Below are 26,214 nucleotides of genomic sequence, written 5' to 3' on the forward strand. Positions count from 1 at the left end.
TCGGATTTGAAAGGAACTTTCTGAAAGTGATTTTTCTGTTCTTGCCTTTTAGCCCGGCACCCTTCTTATACATAAGTTCCTATCAAATTTAAGAACTGGTATTCAATGCTTCTTTCGAAGGAATCACGAGATCTTCTCTGCGACGCGAATGAATAAGCCTTTTGCACGAACGACAATATCGTCGACCCAACGATTTTATATAACTCGTTCTTAACCTTCGATCGGCCAAATCAAGTCAGAATTGAGGTCATCCAAGCAAGATGGTTACTCTTCCTTTCTCCAATTTTCGATGCAACTACTTCTTATTATTCTTATTTTTTGTTTAATGATTCGACAAGGGCAGATAACATTTGAGAGATTCTTAAAATATTCATTTATGGTTTGGAATAAAGATCCTTTTTTTTTGTTTTGCAAACGATATTAATTTTTAATTTAGTCAAGTTCTAGGGGAGGGAGGGAAGGAGAGAGAGAGAGAGAGAGAGAGAGAGAGAGAGAGAGAGAGAGAGAGAGAGAGAGAGCAAATGTATATGACTAAGAAAGTGAGACAGAGAATGAAGAGCTATTATGAGAAATTTTAACCTGCAACTTTCTAGACTCGCAAGTAATTCCAAAATAGATTCTACCTTTAACGAACGTAAAAACAACTGAAAGGTGACGCATCGAATTTGTGATTCGACCTCGTTTTCTACTCACACCAACTTGTAGAAACTGCTCTCGTGAGTCCGATCTTTTCAGGTATCAAGAAGGCTCGAAGGTCGACCAATGTGTATACGTATATCGCAGTCCCTTCGAGGTATCTTGCAAAGAGAACCACATCCGCAGCAAACGGTTACAAACTTCCAGGAAATCGTTCTTATATGTAAATTTGGTATAAATGGAGAAGATTAAAAAAAAAAGAAAAAAAAGAAAAAGAAAAAAAAAGAAACAAAAAGAAAAAATAAAGAAATAAAAAAAAAAAAAAATAAAAAAGAATAATAATGAAATGATAAATGGTAAATTGTAGAAAGTAAAGAAAAATATCGTTATTATACTTGCCGATGATTAAATATAAACGCTGATAGGCTCGGGATATATACCATTGGATGATATAAACACGGTACCATCGTATCGTAAAGAAGGAAGAAACTCGAAAAGGGCTCGAAAAGCGGTGAAGAAGAGCCTTTAATACAAAGAAAGCTTCGTGCACGTACGTACACAGTGGGTAAGAAAGAAGGGAGGAGTGCGATGAGAAGGAAAAGGAGGAGAAGAGGAGGAGAAGGAAGAAGAAGAAGAAGAAGGGCGGCGGCGGTAACGTGTGTTGTGTGCGTGCAAGCACCGTCAGCCAGCCGACATCTGGCCATGGACCTTCGCCCGAGGGACTCCACGGGACAAAGAAGGTCTTCCCCTTTTCTTGGAGGGGGCCTTGGGTCTGGATTATATCGCTATCTTCCTCCGTCCTTCTTGTTCGTGTGTTCCACCCGTATATAGGAGGTATATACATATGTAGTTGGTACCAAAAAGCAGAGTGGTTGGTCTCCGAGCGCACTCGGGCTGCACGCAACGACCCCACCGGTACCGTTTCTATGGTACCGTTCGCGGGGATTAACGCCCCTCCGCCACTCCACTTTCATCAGGCTGCGGGGTGAGACCAGCCTTGGCCCGAGACCATGGAAACTGGATAGCCTTTGCGTGACGCACGTCTAAGAATTCCACGAGAATTTATCTGCCTTATTCGTTTGTACTTTGTATTTTGTACCTATTCAAAATTCTATTTCACTTTGTAATAGACATTATAGTTATCTCTCTGTCTTTGATGTTTTCCATGACGCAAACTCTCTATATCATTTCCCTCTTTTTATCGATCCCAGAATATATCATTCGAAGCTTTAAATCATACCGTACGAACATTTCAGAATTTATTGACGCGTCTATGTCGTTGCTAGAACGCTTGAAAATTTACCCCTTTTCTCTCTCTCTCTCTCTCTCTCTCTCTCTCTTCCTTCTTTTACTTTTTCCTTTTTTCTTTTTTTACTCATCCCATCTTTACCCACTGGACTATACTTATATTCCATCGTTCCTTCCTCTCTTTTGCAATCCCCATATACAGGAGGGTGTTTCTTTTCCAGAAGCACATCCTTCATGGCGGTGTGCTTCGACGAGTATATGTAATAGAGGAATACATCGCTAACAGCAGATCAGAACCAGCAAGCACAGACGCATAGGAGAAGAATATTGTTCAATATGGTGGGGGAACTCTGACGAGGAGGAGTACCGTCATAGAAAAAAAGAATGTCCGGCATTTACGCCCCGCTCTTATGCGGGTATAATTCGCAGACTCTCGATGAGAAGAAAAAGAAATATATAGAGAACCATATAACGGATTCGGAACGAATGAATAATAAATTGATTAGAAAAATTCAGGTCGGATAAATTACATTTGTTAACTTGAAAAAAAAAAAAAAAAAAAAAAAAAAAAACAAATTTCTTGCTCAACGAATTAAGCAGCAAGCAAAATTTCATATACGCTTAGTTGAGCTCTAACAAAAGCCTGCTTCGAAGTATCGACATTATTTTCAAGGATACAAAAAAATGCTTAATTGTAGATATTAAAAATAGAACGGTAAGTTTGCTTCTTCATTCTTCTTTAAGCAGGTAAAGGAATAAAGAAGATTCATAAAAGAAACGATCATCCTGTTATCGATACAACCGCTTGTTCGTTGGTCTCACGGTCAATATTTCTTCCCCTTGATTTTTGCGCTTCCCCTTCCTGTTTCTTGGCCGTTACTGCGCGATTGCACGGTACTGAATACTGTCTGTTATCCGAGCTTTATCGGTAGATAAGCTAAATCTCAAATATCGACGGCACGAAAAAGAGAAAAACCGATTCTTTTTTTTTGTTTATATATATGTATATATATATATATATATATATTTTTTTTTCTATTTTTCGTCCTTTCCTTAACACGCAACGCGTATTTTACGATTTTTCTTATATACGCTTACGTTTATCTCGGAAAATTGGAAAATATATTATATCGTGTATCGTTAAGATTGATTTTTTTTGAATTACTTACCATTTGATACTTCGTTTTATGATGTTACTAACGATCCTTTGGGATTTTCTGCTGGACACCGAAGGAAGATCTTCATTTTCTCTCTTTCTACTTCGCCTATCTCTGAGATTCCTTCTTCTTCGTCGACAATTAATTGGAATTTCATTTTCTTCTTCTTCGATTTCGCCGGTAATTAAAGCTTCCGTAGCGACAGATTTTTGAACCCATTCGGCAACATGATCCTTAACCTTTTTCTCCGTCGATAAAGTAGATTCTCCATGGAGTTCCTCCTCGTTTATAAGATCACTAACCGCGGTCGGTGGACCAACTATTCCAACTTCTGATTCTTCGTCGATCTTTACGGATGTTTTCTTTTCGATCGATTTTTTTTTTAATTCTCGCGATTCTTCTTCCAAGGAAAGCTCCTCGTCGGTGTTAAAATTATCCTTATTAATCTCTTTCCTTATCTCTACATTTTCAAGCACCTTTTCGTCATTCGCATCGCTCATTACAATTTCCAAACGATCGGTCGATCCTTCCGTATCCGTGTAATTTTCGTCCTTACAATCTGTCTCTTCATCTTTATTCAATTTTTCAATTTCTTCAGATATCATTATAACATTACTATTTTCATTTTCAGAATTATTTTCTTGTATTTTCTCCCGGTCAATATTTTCAACGTCCTTTACATTGCTAAATTTATTTGTTGAATTGTCAATCTTTAACGTATTGTCATTGGCGGAACATGGTATGCAAGAATTATCTTTTGTATTTTTCAAGGTGATATCTTCGCTGCATTTTATAAGCGATGGGAATGCATCAGTGGAATTTGAAGATTTGTCATTATTATCATTTTCTTCTAAAGATGAAATTTGTCCTGGCTCTTCTTCCTTAGACTTTGTTTCTTTATTCTTTAAACACATAGCGTTTTCATTTATAGCTTCCTCAACGCCAATTATTTTCCTAATGTTTTCGGTATCCTCTGTACTAATTTCTGCCATTTTAATGTAAATAAATTTAAATTCTTTTCTCTACCTGAGACATTTTATTCCACGAATATAATATAAACAAACTTGTACATTCTAAATGTACGGTATCATTATCGTAAGGACATCTTTGGTCATTTTATGGAACTATAAGCTGCCTGCAGCTACTTTGCTCACTGGTAGATACATATCATATCGAATCTGTAACAATAAATAATTTTTAATCAATTAGGATGTTATTACGCATTGATAATAATTGAAAAAAAGAAAAATTTAATGTTAACGTTCTTATTAAAATATTTCTTTTTCACTCCTGACGATAATACAGCTCGATCGTTTATCTGCATTATCGCGCGAGTAAAAAACAAGGTTAGAATTATATGTTGCCATAAATAACGCCTTTTCATTCTGTTGTAAGACAAACGATAAAGATAAATAATGAAGAAAATAATTACCTTGTATGCTCGCTATTATAAATATCAATAACTTGCAATAACGTATTGAAAAAAAAAAAAAAAAAAAAAAAAATGAAAAAAAAAAAGAAAAACAAAAGAAAAGAAACAAAAAGAAAACAAAGAAATTTTCTTTTCTTACAAAATTAATAAGAATTTTTCGATACTAAAGTATATTTTTCTTGAGACATACTTATACGATAAATATCAATATTACAATGATCAACGTTGTCTTTTATTTCAATAAACATAGTTTATATGGAATGATTGATAAATTGTAAATAAGTATTTGTAATTTTTCTTAATCATTGTTTTAAAAGCAACAATTATATTCAAATAAACGATGGCTTGATATTTTACATACGTAATTACGTCTCCATTATACGAACTTACATGTAAGATTCCAAGGGCTCCTTCACATATCCCACAGCATATTGCCTCTCTCTTTAACGACTTATCGACTTCATCAAAAGGTTAGATGTACTCCGATATCAATGACACGTAATTATTTCAATCGGAATATACACATACACACACACTCTCTCTCTCTCTCTCTCTCTCTCTCTCTTCTCCCTCTCGCACTCTCTCTCTCTCTCTCTCTCTCTCTCTCTCTCTCTCTGTTTTATTTACGCAAACGGTCCCATCGTCTTATTTTTCACCATCCTCGCACACACTTATGAAAGATCTGCGTCATTTATTTCTCTCTCTTGCCGGTTAAGAAAATCACCGCGCTACGACGTTGCTGAGCCCGTCGTAGATACATAACCTCACTTTATTATGCTTACCCACGAGAAGAAGAAAAAGGAAATATATAAAGTTAGCGCGTGTGAGAGTGGAAAGAAGGGAAACGATAATTCAATCAATGTGACAACAATGAAACGTCTGAATGAGACGAAGATAGAGAGTGTCAAAGAGAACGGAGTAACGAGGAGATGGAAGAGGAAGAGGAGGAAAATGAGGAGGAGGAGGAGGAGGAAAAGGATAATGGGATAGGTGGGGGATGGGAGGTGGGGCGGGCGGGAGGCGAGGTACGGAAAGGTAGATTACATGGAAAGGGTTAAACGATATTTCATACGGCGAAGTCTCTCAAAACGTTTGACGTGTCAATCGCGATGTCGCTTCGGTGTCAACCGAGAAGAGCTCGTATTTTTTTTCAACTCGTCGATACGACAATTGTTATTATCACGTACACGGCTGAGACTGGTGTTACGACAATTATTCGTAAAAGTACTAAATAATGATGACAAAGTAACGACGATGAACACGTTAAAGTCAATGTCACACGGTACGATTTCTAATAAAGAAATAAGTACGACAGCGTACCTACCGACCGAAAAAAAAGGAACCCGCGATCTGTACGGTATGAGAGGCTAGTGACCCCTAGCCATCTCGAGAAGCATAAACCTACTATGTTATAAGGTTACGTTAGTTCGGTTTTAATTGAAAACGCCTTCCAATTTCCAAGTCGCGCCAACTTTTTTAAACGTCACTTTCGTTTAACCACTTATTTCAAGGCACATTCGTTAACGAATCTTCATGTTTCATTGACGCAATGCGGAGCAGATTTATGCGTCGTGCGACTTCGCGGATTTTTTCCTCGTCCAATCAAGCGCGTTCCCAGATGGCGCTGTGCACGCGCCATTTTTTTGAAAATACGATTACGCTCGAATACGGGCGTACTAGCTTCTTTTTATTATTTCACTTTCAATTCATGTCATTTCAATTTATTTTATTTCATCTTTTTATTTGTATATATATATATATATATATATATATATATATATATATGCATATAAAAGAATTTTCAAGAGTAAGGTAGCATTTAAACCGTCGAATGTATACTTACTTTAAGTTTATTCATTGAAATTTTATGTCGCTTTGTTTATAAAAATAATTTACTTTGATAAAATTGAGATATATTATTATCTAATACCTGTTCCTCGTCGGTGTTTAGATCGCCTTCGGGAATGTGAGGACACACGGAGTACTATCCGATCAAGGTCATGTAAAAAGCCTGAAACTGCATTGGTCTCATATATTTACAGATTATTCATAATTCATAATCAATAATATCGTATAATATATATATATATATCAACAAAATAATGTTTTAATCATTCTTACGTTGCTAATAGAATCTAAAGGCTAAACAGTCAAGATTGATCTAAAAGTTTTCTCTTTTTTCTATTCACAAATCTCATCGACATCGTTGTGATTCGTGAACATTTATGTTTCAGCTACCTAACAATAAATTAAACAAACAAGTACAAATCTATACATCCCACGCTTTTAACGTGGTAGTAAAAGGATATTAATGATACTTATTAGTTTTTGTCCAAAATTGCAGTTAACGTGAAGCCATGACATGAATCGCTATTAAACTTGGAAAAGGAAGTTGTTTGGAAGATTAAGAAAGAAAAGATGAAAGAAGAAAAAAGATATATATATATATATATATATATATACATATATACATATATAAAAAGGGAAGGAGGATGAGGAGAGAGAAGAAATGAAAGAAAAAAAAAAAAAAAGAAAAGAAAAGAAAAAAAAACAAAGGTTGAAAGGTTCAGTTAATATTCCTGCATTCTATATATGGAATATCACATGGAAAATATCAGAATTCGAAGTATGTGATTTGAGGATTGTGTAAGTCTACGATACATTTCGCGCTGCATCTGCATTAATTTCATTCATGCCATATATGACGGCAACCTGTTACCTGCAGGCTAATGGACACAGAATCGGACATTCAACGTTTTAGCTATTTCTTTTTCTTTTTTGTATTTATACGCGTATACATTGTAATAATAATTACGCACGCGTTTTATCGATCTGACATAACGGATACGGAAATATGTTTTCAATCTATCACGATTTTTGTCGTGTGCATTCGTGTATCCGTGCATTTTTTTATATCATTGACCTATATGATACGTACATGTGTGTACATGATGCTGCTTGTGTGTGTACATCGTATAAAATATTTTACCTACCTAAACGAAACTATCTACACGTTTCAATCAAAGTGATTTTCTCTATTTTCTTCTTCACTTTTGTCTTATCTTTTTATTTTGTTTTTGTTTATTTCTTTACCTTTCGTTTATTATTATTATTATTATTATTATTATTATTATTATTATTATTATTATTATTGTTATTATTATTATTATTATTATTATTATTATTATTATTATTATTTATTTTTTGTTATTTTTTTAATCTACCGAATAGCACCTAGCTTCGTCATAGGACGCGTACAGTCAAAATTTTTGACGTTTCCGTTTTTTTTCTTTTTTCTTCTTTTTTTCTTTCTTTTACTCATGTGTGTGTGTATATATATATATGTGAGAGAAATCAAGCGTTTCTAGCTCCGCAATCATTCAAATCTTGTAATTAGCGTTTATAATTCGATGACGTAAGCTCATAGCGTTAAAGTTATGAACGTATGAGCGTAATCGGTATTTTTCTTTCTTCTTTTCTTTTTCTTAATTTTTTTTTTTTCACTGCATAAATATAGATAGATGATAAATCTTTAAAGGAGAGAGGTCTACAAAATATTATTTCAAGATAACATAGTTAAAAATAAGATACATACTCGTTATAAAATATGATATTCTCTCTTTATCATTTTCATGGAAAATTATAGCGTACGCTTTGTTTTTTTCTCCCGATCGCGAAACTAATCAAAGTCGAGTTTACAGCGATTTTATAATCGACAAAGTTAGACTTTTCAATCAATTAAGAAACGATGATAGGCACACGATTAACTTTGATTTTACATCCCATTCCATGATAATATTTTATCTTATATAATCAAGAAAAGAGTATCGATTATATATTGAAATTATTGTCGAATATTCTCAATACTGTTCGATGGTTATACTGTAACAATTCTTTTTTTCTTCTAATATTAATACTAGATATAATATTAATTAGATATAATATTAATTTTGCTTTTTTTTCTATCATTCTGCAAACTCGACTCGATCGTAATCGTTAAGTCATGCTCGAGATTTAACAATAAAAACGCTGATAAAAACTCGAAATACACTTTAACGTCGCCGTGACGATTTCAAAGAAGAAAATCAAAGAGAAGGACAAGTTATTGCACGTTAAATGATACACGACCGTTGATCATCGTAAATATAATAAAAAAAAAAAAAAAAAATCTATAACAAATGTAACAAGGACGATATGTAAATTGTTAATTCGAACTTAACAATAACTCATTGCATATATCCCCGATAAAAAGATTCTTAATATACGCTTATAAAACGATTTATCTCTTAACGTAACATCGAATAAAATTGGACAATCGAATGGTAACAAAGAAATATTTAGAATATCGTCACGGCGATTTATTATTGCACTATCGTCCCTACGGATAGAACAAAATTTACTGCTGAGATTAACAATGTCAAAGATCGTGGTCAAATGATCGACTTAACGCGTTTGGAGTTGCGTACATAAGTGTATAATCGATCTTACGCCAATGCTCTCTTACCGTTCCCTAACGCTTTGGATTAGAATCTAATAATAAATTTTTCCTTGTAGTGGAACAAGGAAAAGAAGTTTTTTCTTTTATTCTCCTCTCTCTCTCTTTCTCTCCTTGTCTCTCTCATGGATTGAAATGACTACTAGTTAAGACGACTATTGGTCAAGGTTATGGTCGTAACGGTCAAGATGCTAAAGTAGTCCTATGCCAAGAGGCATGCTGATGTTGTTGTTGATGCTGATGTTGTTGCTGCTGATGCTGATGTTGATTTTGCTGCTGCTGCTGCTGCTGCTGCTGATTCTGATGCTGATGCGAATTTTGATGTGGAAGCTGATGCTGATACTGAAGTTGTTGCTGATGTTGTTGCTGATGCTGCTGATGTTGCCTCTTTTGACTGCAAATGAAAAACAGGATTGTTAAGTTATGTGTTCTCGGAGTAGTTGACATTCACGTTGAATGTTACTACGTATGTATGTACGTCGGTAGGCGTTCCAAGCAATAACTGAACTCAAGGCTGCGCGATATTTCTCTTTATATTTGATACTATTAGAATGTATTACAAGAGTATCGTTTAATTATTAACCTCATTGTAATTCGACGAGATTGAAAAGCAACGTTTCATTAAATCGTTCGTATCTCTCATTAAATTTTCTATCTGTCCATATGAGAATTCATTGAAAGGATAATTCATATGTGCATATGCACTTATAATATACAATGTATATATATATATATATATATATTAAAACTACCTATATTTTTTTTTCTTTTCCTTTTTTGCTTTGTTTGAATATTACTTTTATGCAAGTTTCAGTTGGTAATACGCGAGAGAGCGAAATTGTAAGCAGTTTTTTACTGGCCTAGCATTCAATAGTTTGTGGGACGTCCGCTATCTATGCGGGTCATCCGTATACGATCTGAAACGTACGTGACACTAATTCTTAGGATACCCGTTATAAATCTTTCAACGCAGTAGTGGTAGTAGTAGTAGTAGTAGTAGTAGTAATAGTAATAATAATAATAGTGATATTAGCAGAGAGGTTTGACTTGTGATCTAAAAATGTCGTCATTTCGAGAACGTCCGAAATTCTTATCAAAATCTAGCTCACTTTCATATAGTACCATATATCTCAAATCGTATGTCGCCTATCGTGTCGAATAAATATATTTGTTAAGTTAACGATTATTTTTTTTGTCTTTCTTCTTCTTCTTCTTTCCTTTTTTCCATTTTTTTCTTTTAACAATCTTACTTTCAAAAAAGTAAAATAATAGGGAAAGTTTGTCGATCGATAACGCGAAAGTTGGACTATAATCAATCAAGAGAAAATGATTTATGTAGGTATATTAATGCATTCTTTCTCTCTCTCTTTCACTCACTCACTCACTCACACACACACACACACACACACACACACACACACACACACACACACACACACACACACACGCACACACACACACAGACACACACTTACACTTTCTCTTTTTTTCTTATTTCTTTTCTTTTCCATAACAAAATTATGTTCACAATGGGAGAGGACTTTGAAAGGGAGGATCGAAGGTCGAACCGCATCCATCGTTTTACAGTGTGCGCACCCATCGTAATAATCTATATGCACTCACCCGACATGATTTGAAATATAGATAACGGAGTTTCTCAGACGACACATAATCGTTCATAGTGGTAGGTCGTCGTCTCGTCGTAGCTTTGATAGAAAGGGTACAAACTCTTATGAAATATGAATTTCCGATCGAAGATAGTCGAAGAAAACTAGCAACGACTAGTCTGTTATGGGGGATGGTGGGGGGGCGGGGCCTGAGCGAATAATAAAAAAAAATGAAGGAAAAAGGGAAAAGAGAGGAAAAGGAAAGAAAATAAAAGAAAAGAAAAAATGAAGGAAGGAAAAAAAGAACCGGAATTTGCAGTGTCAATGTACTCCTTACAATTAGAAGCCTTATTATTCTTTCTGGAAAAGGCATAAAGGCAACCTCTATGAATGCGAATTACGTCGTTCTAGAGCAAGAAACGCTCGAGTAACATAACAAATTCCATCCGTCTACTGAGAAATTAGAGAAAGAAGAGATCTTATCTCTTCGTAGCTAATTCATTCTTAGCGTTACGAATCTGGTAATCGTTGAAAAGAGAAATATCATTCGAGACGCGGAGTATCGTTTATGCTTTTAGAAGTTCCCCACCCCCCCCTCTCTCTCTCTCTCCTTACCTATCTTTCTCTCTTTTTGCACGACGAAGGTGCCTATATTACGAAACCTTCGTGGATCGATGTCTATATATATCCATGGAAAGGGTGCTCCTACTGGCCTCTCTGAGCTATTTTCAATCCACTAAAATCACTAATATTTTGACAAATTATTTCGCAATACACACACACACACACACATATATATATATTATTGTGTAATAATATATATATGTATATGTTACGTACATATATATGTATGTATATATATATATATTTCTCAATAAAATAATATTTAATAATAATAATAATAATAATAATAATAACAATAAAAACAATAACATAAAAAATAATAGTAATGCTAATGATTACGATGACGGTAACAGTAACGAGAAATAAAGGGGAAAAAAAATAGAATAATAGACCGTAGTAAACTGGAATGACAAGCTGTTGTAATTTAGCCGGATATTCTCCGTGCAAGTATTTCGAGATGCAAAAATGTCGAATTGGCATAGCGAACTTGTACGTTAGGATGAAGCACGTGTGCGGAATGGTCACGTGGGTATAACCTTCTTGCGAAATACATATATCAACCCTCGTACTCCGAGATTTGTTTCACTTCTTTCAATGGGGGTGGGTTAAGGGAGAGAAGTAACAGGCGAGAAGGGACTCTTTCTCTCTCCCTCTCATACACACATACATACACATGTACACACACACACACACACACACACACACGCGCGCACTCTTTTAGCGGATCGATCTATATGTATGGAGAATACACGTGTAGTAGGAAGAGCGTGGGTGGCTGTGTGATCGTGGAATGGGTGCGTTCTCGGCTCACCTCGGCGAGGAGTGACGTGGTGGCCTCAGCATGCGAGAGAACGTGATCTGCGCACGTGCGGAGCAACGCTACCTCGATCGATCCTCCTCGCTGCAAAGCGTCGTCCTCGCTAGAACGGAGGAGTATCGGTATTTTCGTAGCTATCGGTGTCCCTCCTATAATTTTACAATACCACTACTAATGAGCTCGATCGGTTGGATGGATATAGATAGGCAAGCGTAAACTGTCATCAAAAAACATTTTACGAAGAAACTTTTTACATTATCAAAATAGTTCAATCGATCGTATTGAAAAAGATAAATTGCTACGATCCTAATGACGTAACGTTAAAGAAAATTCTAGCGTTTCTTTTTCTCTCTCCCTCTCTTCCTCTCTCTCTCTCTCTCTTCTTTTCCTCTTTTTCCTTTTCTTTTTCTTTCTGTTTGCCACTTCTCGTAGAAATATCTCATCGATTTTCTTATGCGAATGAATTATTCTAGATAATTATCTTTCTTTTTTCATTTTTTTTTTCTTCGTTTGTTTGTTTCTCTGTTTTCTTTTCAATAAAAAAAGAAAAACTTTTCTAATATCCGATATTATATAATATCAGATATATTCGAATTGATAAAGATAAATTGCGAGGATTCTAATGTATCGTTAAAGAAAATTCTAGCGTTTATCTTTCTCTCTCTTCCCTTGCTTTTTATTTTTGTTTCCCCTTCTCTTGTTAATCTTCCTTTTCGTACTCTCGTAGAAATATTTTATCGATTTTCTATGCGAGTGAATTATTTTCTTTTTCTCATTTTTTTTTGTTCCTTTTTTCTTTTTTTTTATTTTTTTCAATAAAAAAAGAAAACGTTCGGAATATCCGATGTATCGATGGAACTTGGCTTTGGAAAACTCGATATGGCCGACGGACGAATAGATTCGTTCGTTGAGAATCGTTTATCGTCGATGGTTAAAAGTATAGGATACGGGGATCGATCCGTTAGACCACTCGATTCCTTCTGCCAAGGTAGAAATCTCAGTTCAACGAGGAGGAGGGTATAACGACTTGCTCATCGTGCAAAGTCTACCTTCTCCTTCTCTCATTTTGTAGACATTTTCCCTTTTGCCTTTTCTTCCTTCCTTCCTTCCTTCTTTTCTCTCTTCCTTTCTTTGTTGCGCATTATTCCTCAAGGCCGGCCAGTGTACAAATCCTTCCAACCGTCTCGAACATAATTCATAACTTTATCGATCGAGTAGAAAACGAGAGATAGAGAGAGAGAGAGAGAGAGAGAGAGAGAGAGAGAGAGAGAGAAAGAGGAATCAAGTACAGACGTATATGTAACGTCGATAAGACCAGCAAAGGATATTCCGTAACGACGATGGACGATCGTAAGAACAATGAACGACTCGTGGGCGTGATAAAAATACATTTGCAAAGGAGTGTATCGACCTTCTTCATCGACCATTCCTTCCTTCTCCGTATTACGATCGTTCAAGGCCTTCCTATCACTCATTTCTAAACAACGGAGTACGATCATCCGTTGGATGCCAATTCGATCATTCTATATCCGTACGATAATTTTACATTTTGAATTTTGTAAATAGAAAATCATTGATTCCTAAATTAATCATCCTTGATTCATCATCTTTTCAATCTTTCTTTCTTACTCTTTTCCTTTCTTTTCTAATCCAAGAAATGATCCTCTTTATTTTTTGCATGTTCTATCATCTTGTAGGAAGTAATACATCGTATGTACCTGAATAGTCCTCTTTATATATACTTGTAAATATGTATGCATGTAGATAACGAAGATATCTCGTTCGTGTATCCGATGTATGTACTTAACTCGTATGTAGGTACATTTTCGAGCTTACATCGTATATCAACGAACGAACACCGAGTAGTAGGATTCGGAGTAAGTAAGTACCAAGAGAAATAAGGAGTTGCTCGGGGAGTTGAAGCAGTAGAGTAGTATAGTAGTAGTAGTAGTAGTAGTAGTAGTAGTCGCGTCGTAGTAGTAGTAGTAGTAGTATGAGTAGTAGTAGGTACTCGAGCTTACGAGCCAGTCGACTTCGTCGTTCACTGAGAGACCATTGACCGGGAAGGCGAGAAGGCACGACGGCCGTGCTTTCGAACCAATTCCTTCTATCCACCCGCGAGAACGGTGCTCTCTCGCACACACACACACACACACACACACACACACACACATACATACATTAACACCGATTCGCTTTTAAGGAGCGTTCATAACGCGATATACTTACACCTGCGTAGAGACAACCTCGAGTCGATATCCTTTTGGTAACTAAGGTAACTCAATGCTAAACTCTCGATAAACAATCTAAAAAAACTATTTTCTTCGAGTTGGACAAAATTAAAGATAAAGATAGAGACACAGATAGGAATAGTGATAGATATAGAGAGTAACAGGCTACGCTATCGGATAGAAGGAAGACAGAGAAACTATTCAAGTTGTTTCGCCGCAACTATCCTCTTCCCTTTTGCACGATCGGTATTTAAAACATTCGAATACGATACAAGGACGGAGTTAAGCTAGAACAAAAGTATCTCTTGTCTTGTACGTATTTATGTACGAATGTTAATTAGCATTAACTAAGAAAATTTCAATGCAATATATCAATTGCACGTGATAATAGAATGATTTATATTTAACGTACGAATATATATATATAGTAAGCGAATATATTTAAAACTTCTGTTTTATTATCGACCGTACAATTTCTTCGAATTCGAATTGCAAAATCGTGAATATTCAAAGTAGAGAGAAGAGCGAGAAGAGAGATTTCGTTTCTTTTACCTTCTTTTTTTTTTTTCGTAGAAAAGAATGCACGGAATAGAATATGCAAGTTGAATACATACCTACGCACTATCTACTTTCGTATGTATATCCGTACGGACTCGGGTAAATAGTAATGAAATATGTAAAAGGACGAGGCCGAAGTTCTACGTTGTAACTCGCAATCGCAATATCATTTGCGAGTATATAATTACATGGGATCGACAAGAAATTTGTTCCAATTTCTTCTTTATTCGTTCTATTTTTTTCGTCGTTTAAGAATTTTTTTATGTTAACATGCACAGAGAAGAAGAAAGAGAGAGGGAGAGAGAGAGAGAGAGAGAAAGGGAGAGAGAGAGAGAGAGAGAGAGAGAGAGAGAGAGAATGAGAGAGAAAAAGATTGGCCATTCTGTATCTGGTTACGTCCTTTCGCAAGCTCCCACGTGGTCTCGTATCTAGTTACTTTTGAAGAGTCTCCTAACTTTCGTGACCTCGGACCAATGACCTGCCTCGGCTATATAATCGACGTCATCGGCGATATCACGAAGAGTTGAGTAACTCGAATAGCTTAAATGTTCTTCGTAGATCTTTAATGTAGATGAACGAAAAAGTGAAAGATACTAAAGGAGAAAATAAAAAAGAAAAAGAGAGAGAGAGAGAGAGTGAGAAAGAGGAAGAGGGAGCACAGGAAAGGGTGCATAATAAGAAAAAGAGCGGATACTTTTACTCTCTTCCTGTTCTTCTCATTTGCTTATTTCTCTCTCTCTCTCTCTCTCTCTCTCTCTCTATATATATATATATATATATATATATATATATATATATATTTATCTATCTATCTCTTTTTCATTTTTCTGTTTCTTTCTTTTTCTTCTCCTCTCCCCTATTTACTTCCATTCTCGTGATTCTCTCTCTCTCTCTCTCTCTCTCGACTCTCTCATTTTCTCTTTCTACGTGGAAACGTGGGCGTGGACGTGGGCGAGGTAAGCCTTCAGGGCCGGCCAGGCATCGACCGATCCAGCTGGACGCATCGTAAATCGTGACGGTTTCGTGTTCGTGAAGGTAAGCGTTATGGTATACCGACCCTGGCCGATCCAATTTTTCCACCACGAGTACGGGAGGTGAAGGGGGGTCCTTTAGAATCACGCTGATACACATATACAATTTCTACGTGTATACATCTTTCTCTAATCGTGCATGTATATTTGTGCGTATATATATATATGTGTGTGTGTATCTGTGTCTATCTGGTACGGTAAAGATTTGACCGATATGAAGAAATTTCCATTAATCCATTCCCTCCTAACTAACTTCTCCCTATCCCACAACTCTGCCCCTTCACGTACAGTTCGTACGTTGAGATAGATCTGCATCATTCTTCCAGCAACAATTTCAATTCGTTTGCTTCGTTCCTGCGTTCTCGGACTCCACTAAGTATCCTCTCTGTCTCATGAGAGATCCTTTCTCGTTCGAAAAATAAAAATTTTAAAGAAGAGTAAAAGAAAATGAAAAAGAAACAAAAGAAGAGATACAAATCGAAAGAAAATAAAAAAAAGGAGAAAAAAGAACGCGAAGGAAGAACGGAAAGAATCGAAAGACAGATAGAAAGAGAGAAAAAAAGAATCAAATAAACGAACGTACTTTAGTTCATTTGTAATTCGCCATATTGGATCGTTCTTAATGAAGAGGAATACAGAACGTGGGGATGTAAAGTGGAATTCGAAAGAATGCACGAGAGAAAATCGATGTGATATTGAAACTGAAGTTAAGATTGATGTTGTAGTTGATGTTGAAGCTGAAGTTGAAGTTGTGGTTGATATAGTGGCTGCGTTGAGTCGCGTAATAAGGAAGAGAGAGAGAGAGAGAGAGAGAGAGAGAAAGAGAAAAGAAAAGAGTAGAAAGGGGGAAGAAAAAGAAAGAAAAGAAAGAGAGAAAGAAAAAAAACAGAGATAAAGAAAAACGAGAGAGAAAAAAAGGAAATGATAAAGAAAAAATAAAAGAAAAGAGAAAGAAAAAGAAAAAAGACTCAAGAAAAAAAGCTTGCCCTTTCTTCTTCCTCGCGAAGAACTTATTAGCGAAAAGTTCGCCGGAACAAAGTTTCGAGCGGACAAAAACGATCCTTGATTCCTGTTTCCCGTTTCCCCTCATCGTCCCTCTATACCCTCACCAACCCCTCCTAACTCTCACTCTCTCTCTCTCTCTCTCTCTCTCTCTCTCTTTCTCTTTCACTATGCCTGAGGCTTTCGAAAGCCCGTCGTCGTGCGATCGATGAATGCTCGTGTCGTCATATGAGGACCCTCCTTTAATACCTCCCTCTCTTTCTCTCTCTCTCTCTCTCTCTCTCTCTCTCTCCCTGCCCCCTCCTTCTCTCCCTCTCATTAAAGCCGTCCGCTCGTCGAGCGCTACGCGGAGAGTAGCATCCTAATGCTATTTACACAAGTGCTCTGCCGGAGCGAAAGGGCGTACGTACGAAACAGTTCGGCGCAATGTCGACGTACCAATACATATGTACGAACACGTGCGTATTATGCTTGGAAAATATAATGCGTGTGTGTAGTGGGTATGCGTGACTTTGTTTGGAGAGAATAGAGGGACGAGCGGAGGAAGGATATATGGCTAAATTTTCACATTTAACATTTTCCTCAACGATTAATTCACTCTATTGTAAACAAATTACTTTACACAATCGAATCGTTGTTGCATTTTTTAATTAAGTAATCTTTTATGCGAATTCACGTTGTTGTTGTTGTTTCATTTGGACTTGATAATCTTTTATGTCAAAAGTTATTTCGAAAGATATAACAGTTTGTGGGATTGAACGATTATATCATCTTTATCGTGAAAGTTGATAACGTAATATTCGTATATGTACGAAAAAAAAAGAGAGAAAAAAAAAAGGAAAAAAAAAAGAGAAAATAAAGAAAAAAAGAAATTTAAGTCTATACTCGTAATGTTTTCGATGAAAATAGCTCGTAATATTTTATATGGGCCATCCTGTATACAGAAAGATCCCGTCAACTCAAACTTTACGATCTAACCAGATTGCTCAGTAATCCGTTATTTAAGCTTATTCGCATCATTCTCCGACTTCGGTTTAATACCATACTGCGTAGATGAATCTTTGGACTTTCCTAATCTTTTTTCTATTCTTTCTTCTTTATATATATTTTTATTTTTATTTAACTTTCTTTCATTCCAAGTAAAATCACTTTGAACCAGCGGGAGAGAGAGAGGTGATTCCGTCCATCTCATACTACGTTGTCTAGCTCGACGAGTAAAACGTCATTACGGGATTGCTTTTCATTGTCATTGTTTAATTATTTAAAATAGGACCCTATAAATTTGAAATATCATTTAGCAGTTGCTTCGCGCAAGTAAGCAACGAAGCGCCTCACAGTCTAACGTAGGACAAAAAACGAAGCGTCGACCTAGTTTTCTAAAGTGCCAATGGCCGATCGCAAGACTGTATTGCTCCTAATTAAGAATGGTCTTTATTGTCAATTAGCTATCAGGAATTAGCGTTGATGGTAAAGGGGCAGCTTGAGATGGTCTTAAAAGATAGCCCGCTGTTGGTGCCGCCGCTAAGAACGAGAACGAAAATCGATATCAATGGGTATTAGGTATATATGTATATATATATATATATATATATATATATATATATATATATATATATATATAAAAAAGAAAAAAAGAGAAAAAAGATAACGAGGTAGCGAGGGGTAGGAGGGAGAGTTAAATGAACGAATAGAATTTATTTTCTCTTTGATGATGATAATGCAAGATGGCCGTCACGATGGCCGAGAGGAAGGAGTACTGACTCTCTCATGGTTGGTCACGCGAAGAACGCGAAGAAAAGGTGTAAGAGAAACACAGTACGAGTGCAAGACCGTTCCGATCTCCGTTTAAATAATTTAGCAGTGGCCGTATACGTACGTTGATCGGCTCGTTATAAGCGAGTTGACAGGTCGGAGGTGGAGCAGGGCCGGTAACGCCGCCATTGCGTGGTGATATTAAAATGCAAATGATCACTGTCACCGACGGCGCTTGTCGCAGTATTTCCTCTCCTTCTCCATGAAATCGCCAGATATTCGAGACAGAATATATCTCTTTCTCTTTCTTTCTAACATACATATACATAGACATAGACACACACATACACACACTCCTTCGAGCTGTATGCATAAACCATCGCGAAAGTCCGAATGGCTCTTTCTTAACTATCATATCGAAGGAAAAAAAAAAATGATCCGAAGGATAAAAGGAGCAAACGAATTATTCTCGTACGCGTCGCGACGGATCTTTCTATATAGTTAAATATTGTATAATCTGATATTAAAGAAATCTTGCACAGCATAAAAAATTTGAACCACGCATTATGACACCATTTGTTCATAAGCGTGAGGGAAGGGGAGAGAGAGAGAGAGAGAGAGAGAGAGAGAGAGATAGACGAACGAAGATATTTGATAACGTTGCGAAATAAGTGAATGCTTCACGGTCACGTATCAGGCGATAAAACAATTACAGAGGACGGACGATGTATCAACTTTCGTAGATTCTACATTTAAAAAGCCTAGAAGACTAGAGACGATCTAATATAAAGTGGCCTTCGTATCTTTTCTCCACATTGTCCTAAATAAACTCTAAGAAAACGGATATGTGTCTGGAGAAATCGAGGACACGACAGCGACAACAAAGATAGTTAACAAGAATTGGAAAAAGAAAAGAAAAAAGAAAAAAAAAAAAAAAAAGAAAAAAGATAGATGAAATATTACCTGCCAAAAAGGGGATGCCAAAGTTGCGAATCATCCGGCGAACTCGCTGTAGAGCTTACTTCCGGCTCCTGTTTAAGCAATCCAGTTCGTACCCTGAGTAATGGCGGATAAGGGCTGGAGCGGCGATTGCTAGAGAGATCGATAGGCGCCGGCATCAGCGTGCCGATAGGCTTGCAACTAAGCTTGGGCCTTATTTGCGTACCGTTCCTGATACCATTGTGATTAACGTGACTTGATCCTTTGTTAACGCCATTGCCGATCCTGGATTGGAATTGTCGTGACCTGGAGACAGGACCTTCACCGTGATCGAGCACATGTTGTAGATGAGTCAAGGATATCACTAATAAATCTGGATCTCTTAATAGATCCGGCCTTGTTAATGCTTCTGGTAATCTTAATTCCGGTCTCGAGGTTAAAAGTTTTGGAATTTCGGTAGCCGGTGCCGCGGCCAAAGCTGGAAGATAGTCACGTGGTACTAAAAGGGGATCAGGTATTAAATGACCGGACGTTTCTATCAGTTCTCTGAGTTGACTGGCTGGATCCAAGAGTTTGTCCGTACTAGTAGACGTCGCGTAAGCTTCTTGATATTCAGCCGATTGCATCCTGGATCGTACTAAAATTTTATGATAACCAGCCTGTTTTCTTAGCCGATTAATCGCCCATTCGGCCGATATAGGCTTCTTTAACGCAGTACGATCGCTTATTAAGAATGTACTATGAATATCACCGCTCGACATTGGCCTTCCATTGGTATTCTTTATATCCTGATTCTGAACGTTCGAATGCTCGTGGAAGGTTCGTACCGTTCTACGCGTACCACCATTCGATTTTTCGTTATCTTTGGAATAATCCGACCGACTAGTCATATATTCGTTGGTTACAGGCTCGCATCGATTTGACGTAGTTTCCCTGTTCTTATCATAATCTTTATTTTCCAGGCAACTTGGCGACGACAAAATACCCTTTAAGGTCAAATCGTTCTTCGCATCCTCCGAACAGGACACCGAACAAGGTGGGCTGGGTAATAGCCTTTCCAAGTACGCCGAGGAAGGCCTTTTGGAGGCAGGCGAACATGGGATACCACTAGGTTGGGGCGAAACTACTGTACCGCGAGATCTAAGTTCCTCAAGTACTTGCTCGTCAAAGTGTTCCACATCCTGATACTTACACTTTGCTTGAGCTTCGCTACTTCGACCGGAACTGTTCCATGCACCGTCCGTACGATCCTTAATACTTTCTATGGGAGTGTTTCTGTCATCCTGATTATTCCTAGAATTCGATCTGCGAAAACAGCCACTATCGACGCTATCGTAAACCAAAGAATCGGCTTTTTGTCTTCTAAGATCTTCTAAAACTTGAGAATCGTAATCATCCTCGTCGTCCTCGAGATCCCTCTCATCCTCCTCCTCGTGCGGGAAGTCAGTTTTTGGAAAATTGACGGTACTCTCTGGCGATTCCACCCTGTCCTTCGTTTTTGGAGACGTCGTATTCGTCGTTGACTGCGAATTGGATACGTTGCGATAACGATAATTCGGTATGACGATCGACAAGCCCGGAAGGTTTCGAGGTAAATTTAATACTTGACCACGGGGATCGAACGATTTCGTTGACGAATAATCGATCATGGAACCTTTCAAAAGTTTTTCTACATTTTCTGCCTGAGAATCGGGCGATCTGCTTGACGAAGAACTTTTCGAAGACGGCCTGGAGGAAGGTACGATTGAATTTTTCGTTCCCTCTTGGGGATGGGCCGTCGTAATCGAAACCGAAAGTCCTGGAGTATTTCTGAGAGCTTTCAAAATCTTTGAACTGCTACTGTAATCTATCTTCGTTGGTTCATCGGGTGCTTCCTCGTCTACTTCGGATACGTTCATAGCCAAGCTATTTTTCCATTTGTGAAGAGGATTGGGTTCGGACTTGGAACGACTAATACCACCGTCAGCTTCTACAACTTTGCAAGATTTCACATCGATATTATTTTTGCAATCGACAAAAGTAGACTCCTTCGATACGTGACTCTTTTTTTCGTCGATGTTTGAATTGCAACGTTCGAGTATCTTTTCCTCGTGTACCTCCAATTGATCACAATCATTAATATTATCGTTATTTTCAACATTTTCCTTTTGATAATTGGATATAAAATCTGTCCTTGATTTACCTTTAACCGAATTAGGTAAGGCAGGATCCAAGTCTTTATTCTTCTTATCGCTAATCTTTTTTTGATATACGTTTTCACTCAAAACTAATTCGAAAGTTTTCGTAGAGTGCATTGGTAAATCGGCACTGGGCGTGTCGGTTGCTAAAACGGGTGAGGCTGTGGCATCTATCATATTTAATATGTCTTGAATACCCTCCTTATTTCCTCGACATTTTTTGTTATCATCATTAATCTCTTCCTCCTCTTCCTCCTCCTCATTGTTGTCGTCGTCGTCGTCGTCATCGTCGTCGTCGTCGTCGTCGTCGTCGTCGTCGCCGTCGTCGTCGTCGTCGTCGTCGTCACCGCCGCCGCCGTCGTCGTCGTCGTTGTCCTCATCCTCATCCCCATCTTCCCCACCGATATCCTCATTTTGTCTTTCGTTATTCGGGTCTTCGTCCTCTTCTCTATCCTTCTCGTTATCGTTGGAATTATCGCCGGCATCCTTGGGATCGTCAACGATCTTATCGTCCGTTCGTAACAAAATATGATGGTGATGATCGGGTAGCTGAGATAAGTGAAGATGTTCTAGGACCACTCGCGGTTGAAAGTGTACGTCTTTTTGCAATCTCTCGAGATTGCTTTTACCGTTCGCCTTTATACAATCATTCGTAGTATCCAAAGTAAAGGAGCTGTCATCCTTTTTTCTTCCATTGTCTTCATTGTCATCCTGCTCGTCGCTATCATCCTCCTCCTCCTCCTCCTCCTCCTCTTCCTCCTCCTCATCCTCCTGCTCATCCTCCGAACAAGAGGCCCTTCTTCGATTCCTTTCCCAATCCGCCATAACTCGGACTCCATTTTGGAGATTCTCCAATGGGAAATAATCCTGTGAATATTTCTTATCCTTTAAAAAATCTTCGTACCTGCGTTTCTTACCCTTATCTATTAAATTATTATCTCTGATAGTTGCGGTTACGGTCTTGCCATTTTCTTTCTCTTCGTTCAAACTCGAACTCGAAGACGTACACGCCGGTGTAGTCTTCTTTTCTTGATTTGCACCAAGACCGGTAGAATACATATTCGATGTCGTTCTCGGTATCGAACGCCATCCTTGCGCGGTTTTCGTTAATTTTATACGATTTCTCTTGTCGTAATCCTCACATCTAACCTCGACTATTCTCTGTTCCCTTTGAGAGGCCCAAAGGAATATCGGATTGACCTTTGGCCGTTTTTCTTCCGGCTCTTCGGAAGGCTCCTTTCGAGCGTGTTTTGGATGTTTCTGATGATGATGATGATGATGATGATGATGATGATGATGATGATGGCGTCTTTGACGTCGGGGCACTGTGCCCCGTGCAGGGGCCCCGCTCATCACTCCATGCAAAGAACGGTGGTTATCCCGCCACTCGTCCAGCAAATGTTGACTAAAACTCACCAGTATTCTACCGTTATTAGCCTTGTCTTAAAATCGCTTAGCGTCTAATCCAATCTCTCGCTCTCTCTCTCTCTCTCTTTCTCTCTCTCTCTCTCTCTCTCTCTCTCTCTCTCTCCCTCTCCCCCTTTCTTTCCTTTGCCTCTTTTCTTCGAAAGATAATCGTACTATGTTCCTGGTGCACTTTTACAGGTATTTCGAGTCTGCTTTCTTTTATCTGGCAACCGTCAAAGTTTCAACGTCGCACAACCTTACGTGGAAATCTTCCTTGAATAGTTTTTATTATATCAGAGGACATCTATCGTATGAAATACGTATCATAAGAGTTTAAATCGTCGCATATCGCGTACTTGGTAAACGTACTTGTTTGTAGCTTCGAACGATGACATTCCCCTGAACATTCGTTCACCAATCGCATCGCGCGCATCCGTCAGCTGGACATCGATTTACACTTCTCGTACCAATCGTTCGTCGTTCACGGACATCGAAAGCCGCATGTGCGAAAGTCAATGACCGATCATTGATTTTCGATCGAATCAGCTCTTTCGTAGCTGCGATGATACAGAGTAAGATCGTATCGTCGTGTTACCAAAACTATCGTCCCCATCGAAAAAATTAGGAATAGCTTTAGCGTCGTCGTAAAAATTCAGCTCTTTCTCTGCCATGCACGAGAAAGCTTCTTCTTTACGAGGAGTTCGTTGACATCCGGTAGCAGAGCGGTCGACCGTTTCAGAGGACGTACTTCCTATATTCTCCAGGTACACGCCAACGCTGATGATGCTGCTGGGGTCGGCGACGTTCATCTGGCTATCGAACCGTGACACGTAGACACAGAGAGGGGAAATAGAGAGAAGGAAAACCACCGACGCTAACGTCGATCTTCATCGAAGAGATTCAACGGCGTCGATTTGCATCGAGCTTTCGGCGTCGACTCCGTTGAGAGAGATAGATAGATGGAGCGTGAGCGAACGAGCGAGCGAGCGAGCGAGCGAGCGAGCGAGAGGGAGATAGCGAGAGATAGAGATAGATAGAGGGAGAGGGACAGACAGATAGTAAGAGAGAGGGAGAGAGAGAGAGAGAGAGAGAGAGACAGAGAAAGAGCTTGCAACTGGCAGCACTGTGTTCGACCAATTCACCTCAGCCCAAGCTCTTCTTCCTCTTCTTCTACCTACGATGCAGGTAATAGCAGCAAGAAAGGTAGCTCGTTACTCGACACTGAATAATACCAGGTACTAAATACCCAAATAATTTATGTGAAAGATTCTAAATACGGTTTTTTCGACTCCTCTTGTATACCTGAAAGAAAATACTTTGGCGTGAAACGGTACGTATTCGATCCGCACGGCGTAGTGTCAAGTGCTCGTTCGTATTCTAAGATATAATTTAGGTTTAAAACACTCACGTTATCCTTGACCTTGAGTTCCGATATCAAAGACATATTAAAAATTTCACATCGATGGATTGTCATCTATGACATAACGCCGTGGGACCAACGGATGCCGGTTATACATCGTTACGCGCGGTCTCACTGCCTGGGAGCTACTGGCTGTGCCTCCTTGTTGCCTTCCTCACCACCACCACCACCACCACCACCACCGTCGTCGCCGCCGCCGCCGCCGCCGCCGCCACCATCACTACCACCACCACCACCCCCGCTCCGCGGGAGCGTGATACAGGGACGTCTCTATTCCCGGTACCTCGTTTCTTCCTTTTTTCCGCTCCCTATTCAAATTACAATCGAACTTGTTAACTGTTAAAAATCACCAAGAAAAAAGAAGAATTCTTAAATTTGTTCAAAACTTTTTAATAACTTTAAATGATAAGGCCAATGAATGTATCTGATACATTAATAAATCAATTTCATTTATTCATTCATCTTCTGTAATCGAAAGAAATTATTCATTCAGACATTATACGATTTTTTAATATTAATCAACTTACGTAAACGAGAAAGTATCGGGACTTGATTTGTTTATTCATAAATATCGCTACCGGTCGCGCTTCCAATACATTTTCAACGAAATAATTAATTTAAGAATATAAAATAATGACAATGTAAATTAATACATACCGCAATAATTAAACTCAAAGTTTTTTTTTTTCTTTTTTTTTTTACATTAGCTAAAGCAACTTTATAATTAATTATTTGTTTTAGAAGAATAAAGCCTAGCTGGGATCGTTATGTCGATGGAAAATTCCGCTTGATATATCCTCAAGGCGACGAAATGTCTTGGGTCGATACTGTATACTCTTACCCCTTACTCCGAGCCGGCTGTTCACGACCGGAGCACCGACCATGGAATGAGCCGAATAGGAGGAGTAGAGATAGATAAAGAGTGAGTGAGTGAGTGAGCGAGCGATTGAGTGTGTGTAAGAGAGAGCGAGAGAGAGAGAGAGAGAGAGAGAGAGACTGGTGATGAGAAAGAGAAGAGAGGAGGGAAGGGGAGGTAATACAGAGCGAAAGAGTAAGAGAGAGAGCGAGAGAGAGAGAGAGAGAGAAGATAACGGGGGGAGGGGAAATACAACCTGTATATATGCATACTCGCGTATACGTACACGTATATACACCGTATATACACCGAAGGTAAATTCAATTATAATGGCGTCAAACGGCGTACCATGTTTGGATGATTTTGTTATTACCATTCGTATCTGAAACGTATCATATCGTATCTCTTACAATCGTATAATCTTTTTTGTATGATGGAAGAAGAAAGAGAAAAGAAAAGAAAAAAAGAAAGGAAACATAAAAAAAAAAAAAAGAAATAAAAAAGAAAGAAAGAAAAGAAAAGAAAAGAAAATAAATATAAAATAAAGCGTATCAGAAATGATTCTATTATGGCGTCGTCTACACGTACCTTACTTACACGAATAGCATCCGTACAATACGGCTCTTGCTAATGCCACAATGAAAAAAAAAAAGTCGGTAAAAGATTGTCGGTCGTGCTGGCACTTTTATACCGATTTTACATTTACTGCGTCACGACTCTAGAATAGTCGTGTTAATGTGTCTTCGTAACTAGTTTATTTGTTTGAAAAAGATAAAGAGAGAGTGAGAGAGAGAGAGAGAGAGAGAGAGAGAGAGAGAGAGAAAG

General features: G+C 38.0%; 3 protein-coding genes across 11 annotated transcripts in view; 1 reads left to right on the forward strand and 2 right to left on the reverse strand.

Moving 5' to 3' along the window:
- LOC124425060 (surface protein P113-like) overlaps positions 1 to 6,151 on the reverse strand; it is a 13,400-nt gene extending 7,249 nt beyond the window's left edge. The window contains exons 1-3 of one of the 4 annotated variants that reach the window (XM_046964846.1): positions 4,864 to 6,147; positions 3,054 to 4,219; positions 1,048 to 1,679 (exon numbers count right to left, since the gene is read on the reverse strand). In XM_046964846.1, coding sequence (XP_046820802.1) covers position 1,679; positions 3,054 to 4,033 — 981 coding nt within the window. In that variant the 5' untranslated portion in view covers positions 4,034 to 4,219; positions 4,864 to 6,147 and the 3' untranslated portion in view covers positions 1,048 to 1,678. Of the gene's footprint in view, positions 1 to 1,047; positions 1,680 to 1,988; positions 2,764 to 3,053; positions 4,220 to 4,863 lie in introns of those variants that run through there. The other 3 variants (XM_046964844.1, XM_046964843.1, XM_046964845.1) reach the window with 3 other exon arrangements.
- A 340-nt stretch (positions 6,152 to 6,491) lies between these two features.
- On the reverse strand, positions 6,492 to 24,679 carry LOC124425048. 5 transcript variants are annotated; one of them, XR_006942412.1, is made up of 6 exons: positions 24,522 to 24,679; positions 19,554 to 24,415; positions 12,011 to 12,165; positions 11,191 to 11,320; positions 10,592 to 10,674; positions 9,225 to 9,362 (listed from the first exon to the last, which is right to left on the reverse strand). XR_006942412.1 is itself a non-coding variant. In XM_046964818.1 (3 exons), the coding sequence occupies exons 2-3, from the start codon at positions 23,057 to 23,059 to the stop codon at positions 9,152 to 9,154; spliced, it is 3,717 nt and encodes a 1,238-aa protein (XP_046820774.1). In that variant the 5' UTR covers positions 23,060 to 24,415; positions 24,522 to 24,679; the 3' UTR covers positions 6,492 to 9,151. The 5 variants fall into 5 exon arrangements, 1 of the variants encoding a protein (XP_046820774.1); XR_006942414.1 differs by lacking the exon at positions 12,011 to 12,165; XR_006942415.1 differs by lacking the exons at positions 10,592 to 10,674; positions 12,011 to 12,165 and having other exon boundaries at positions 9,232 to 9,362.
- On the forward strand, positions 24,616 to 26,214 carry LOC124425066 (branchpoint-bridging protein-like). Of its 2 annotated transcripts, none has more exons than XM_046964853.1 (2): positions 24,616 to 24,812; positions 25,275 to 26,214. In XM_046964853.1, the coding sequence occupies exons 1-2, from the start codon at positions 24,616 to 24,618 to the stop codon at positions 25,450 to 25,452; spliced, it is 375 nt and encodes a 124-aa protein (XP_046820809.1). In that variant the 3' UTR covers positions 25,453 to 26,214. The 2 variants fall into 2 exon arrangements, with proteins under 2 accessions (XP_046820809.1, XP_046820810.1); XM_046964854.1 differs by having other exon boundaries at positions 25,278 to 26,214.

The sequence above is a fragment of the Vespa crabro genome, chromosome 6, assembly GCF_910589235.1.
Source record: "Vespa crabro chromosome 6, iyVesCrab1.2, whole genome shotgun sequence".
Lineage (NCBI taxonomy): Eukaryota > Metazoa > Arthropoda > Insecta > Hymenoptera > Vespidae > Vespa > Vespa crabro.

Coding starts and splice junctions, on each gene's coding strand:
- LOC124425048 (XM_046964818.1), bottom strand. CDS start 23,059: ATGAGCGGGGCCCCTGCACGGGGCACAGTGCCCCGACGTCAAAGACGC. Junction 9,363..19,553: donor TGGCATCCCCTTTTTGGCAG/GTAATATTTCAT, acceptor TTTCATTTGCAG/TCAAAAGAGGCAACATCAGC.
- LOC124425066 (XM_046964853.1), top strand. CDS start 24,616: ATGCCGGTTATACATCGTTACGCGCGGTCTCACTGCCTGGGAGCTACT. Junction 24,813..25,274: donor CAGGGACGTCTCTATTCCCG/GTACCTCGTTTC, acceptor TATTTGTTTTAG/AAGAATAAAGCCTAGCTGGG.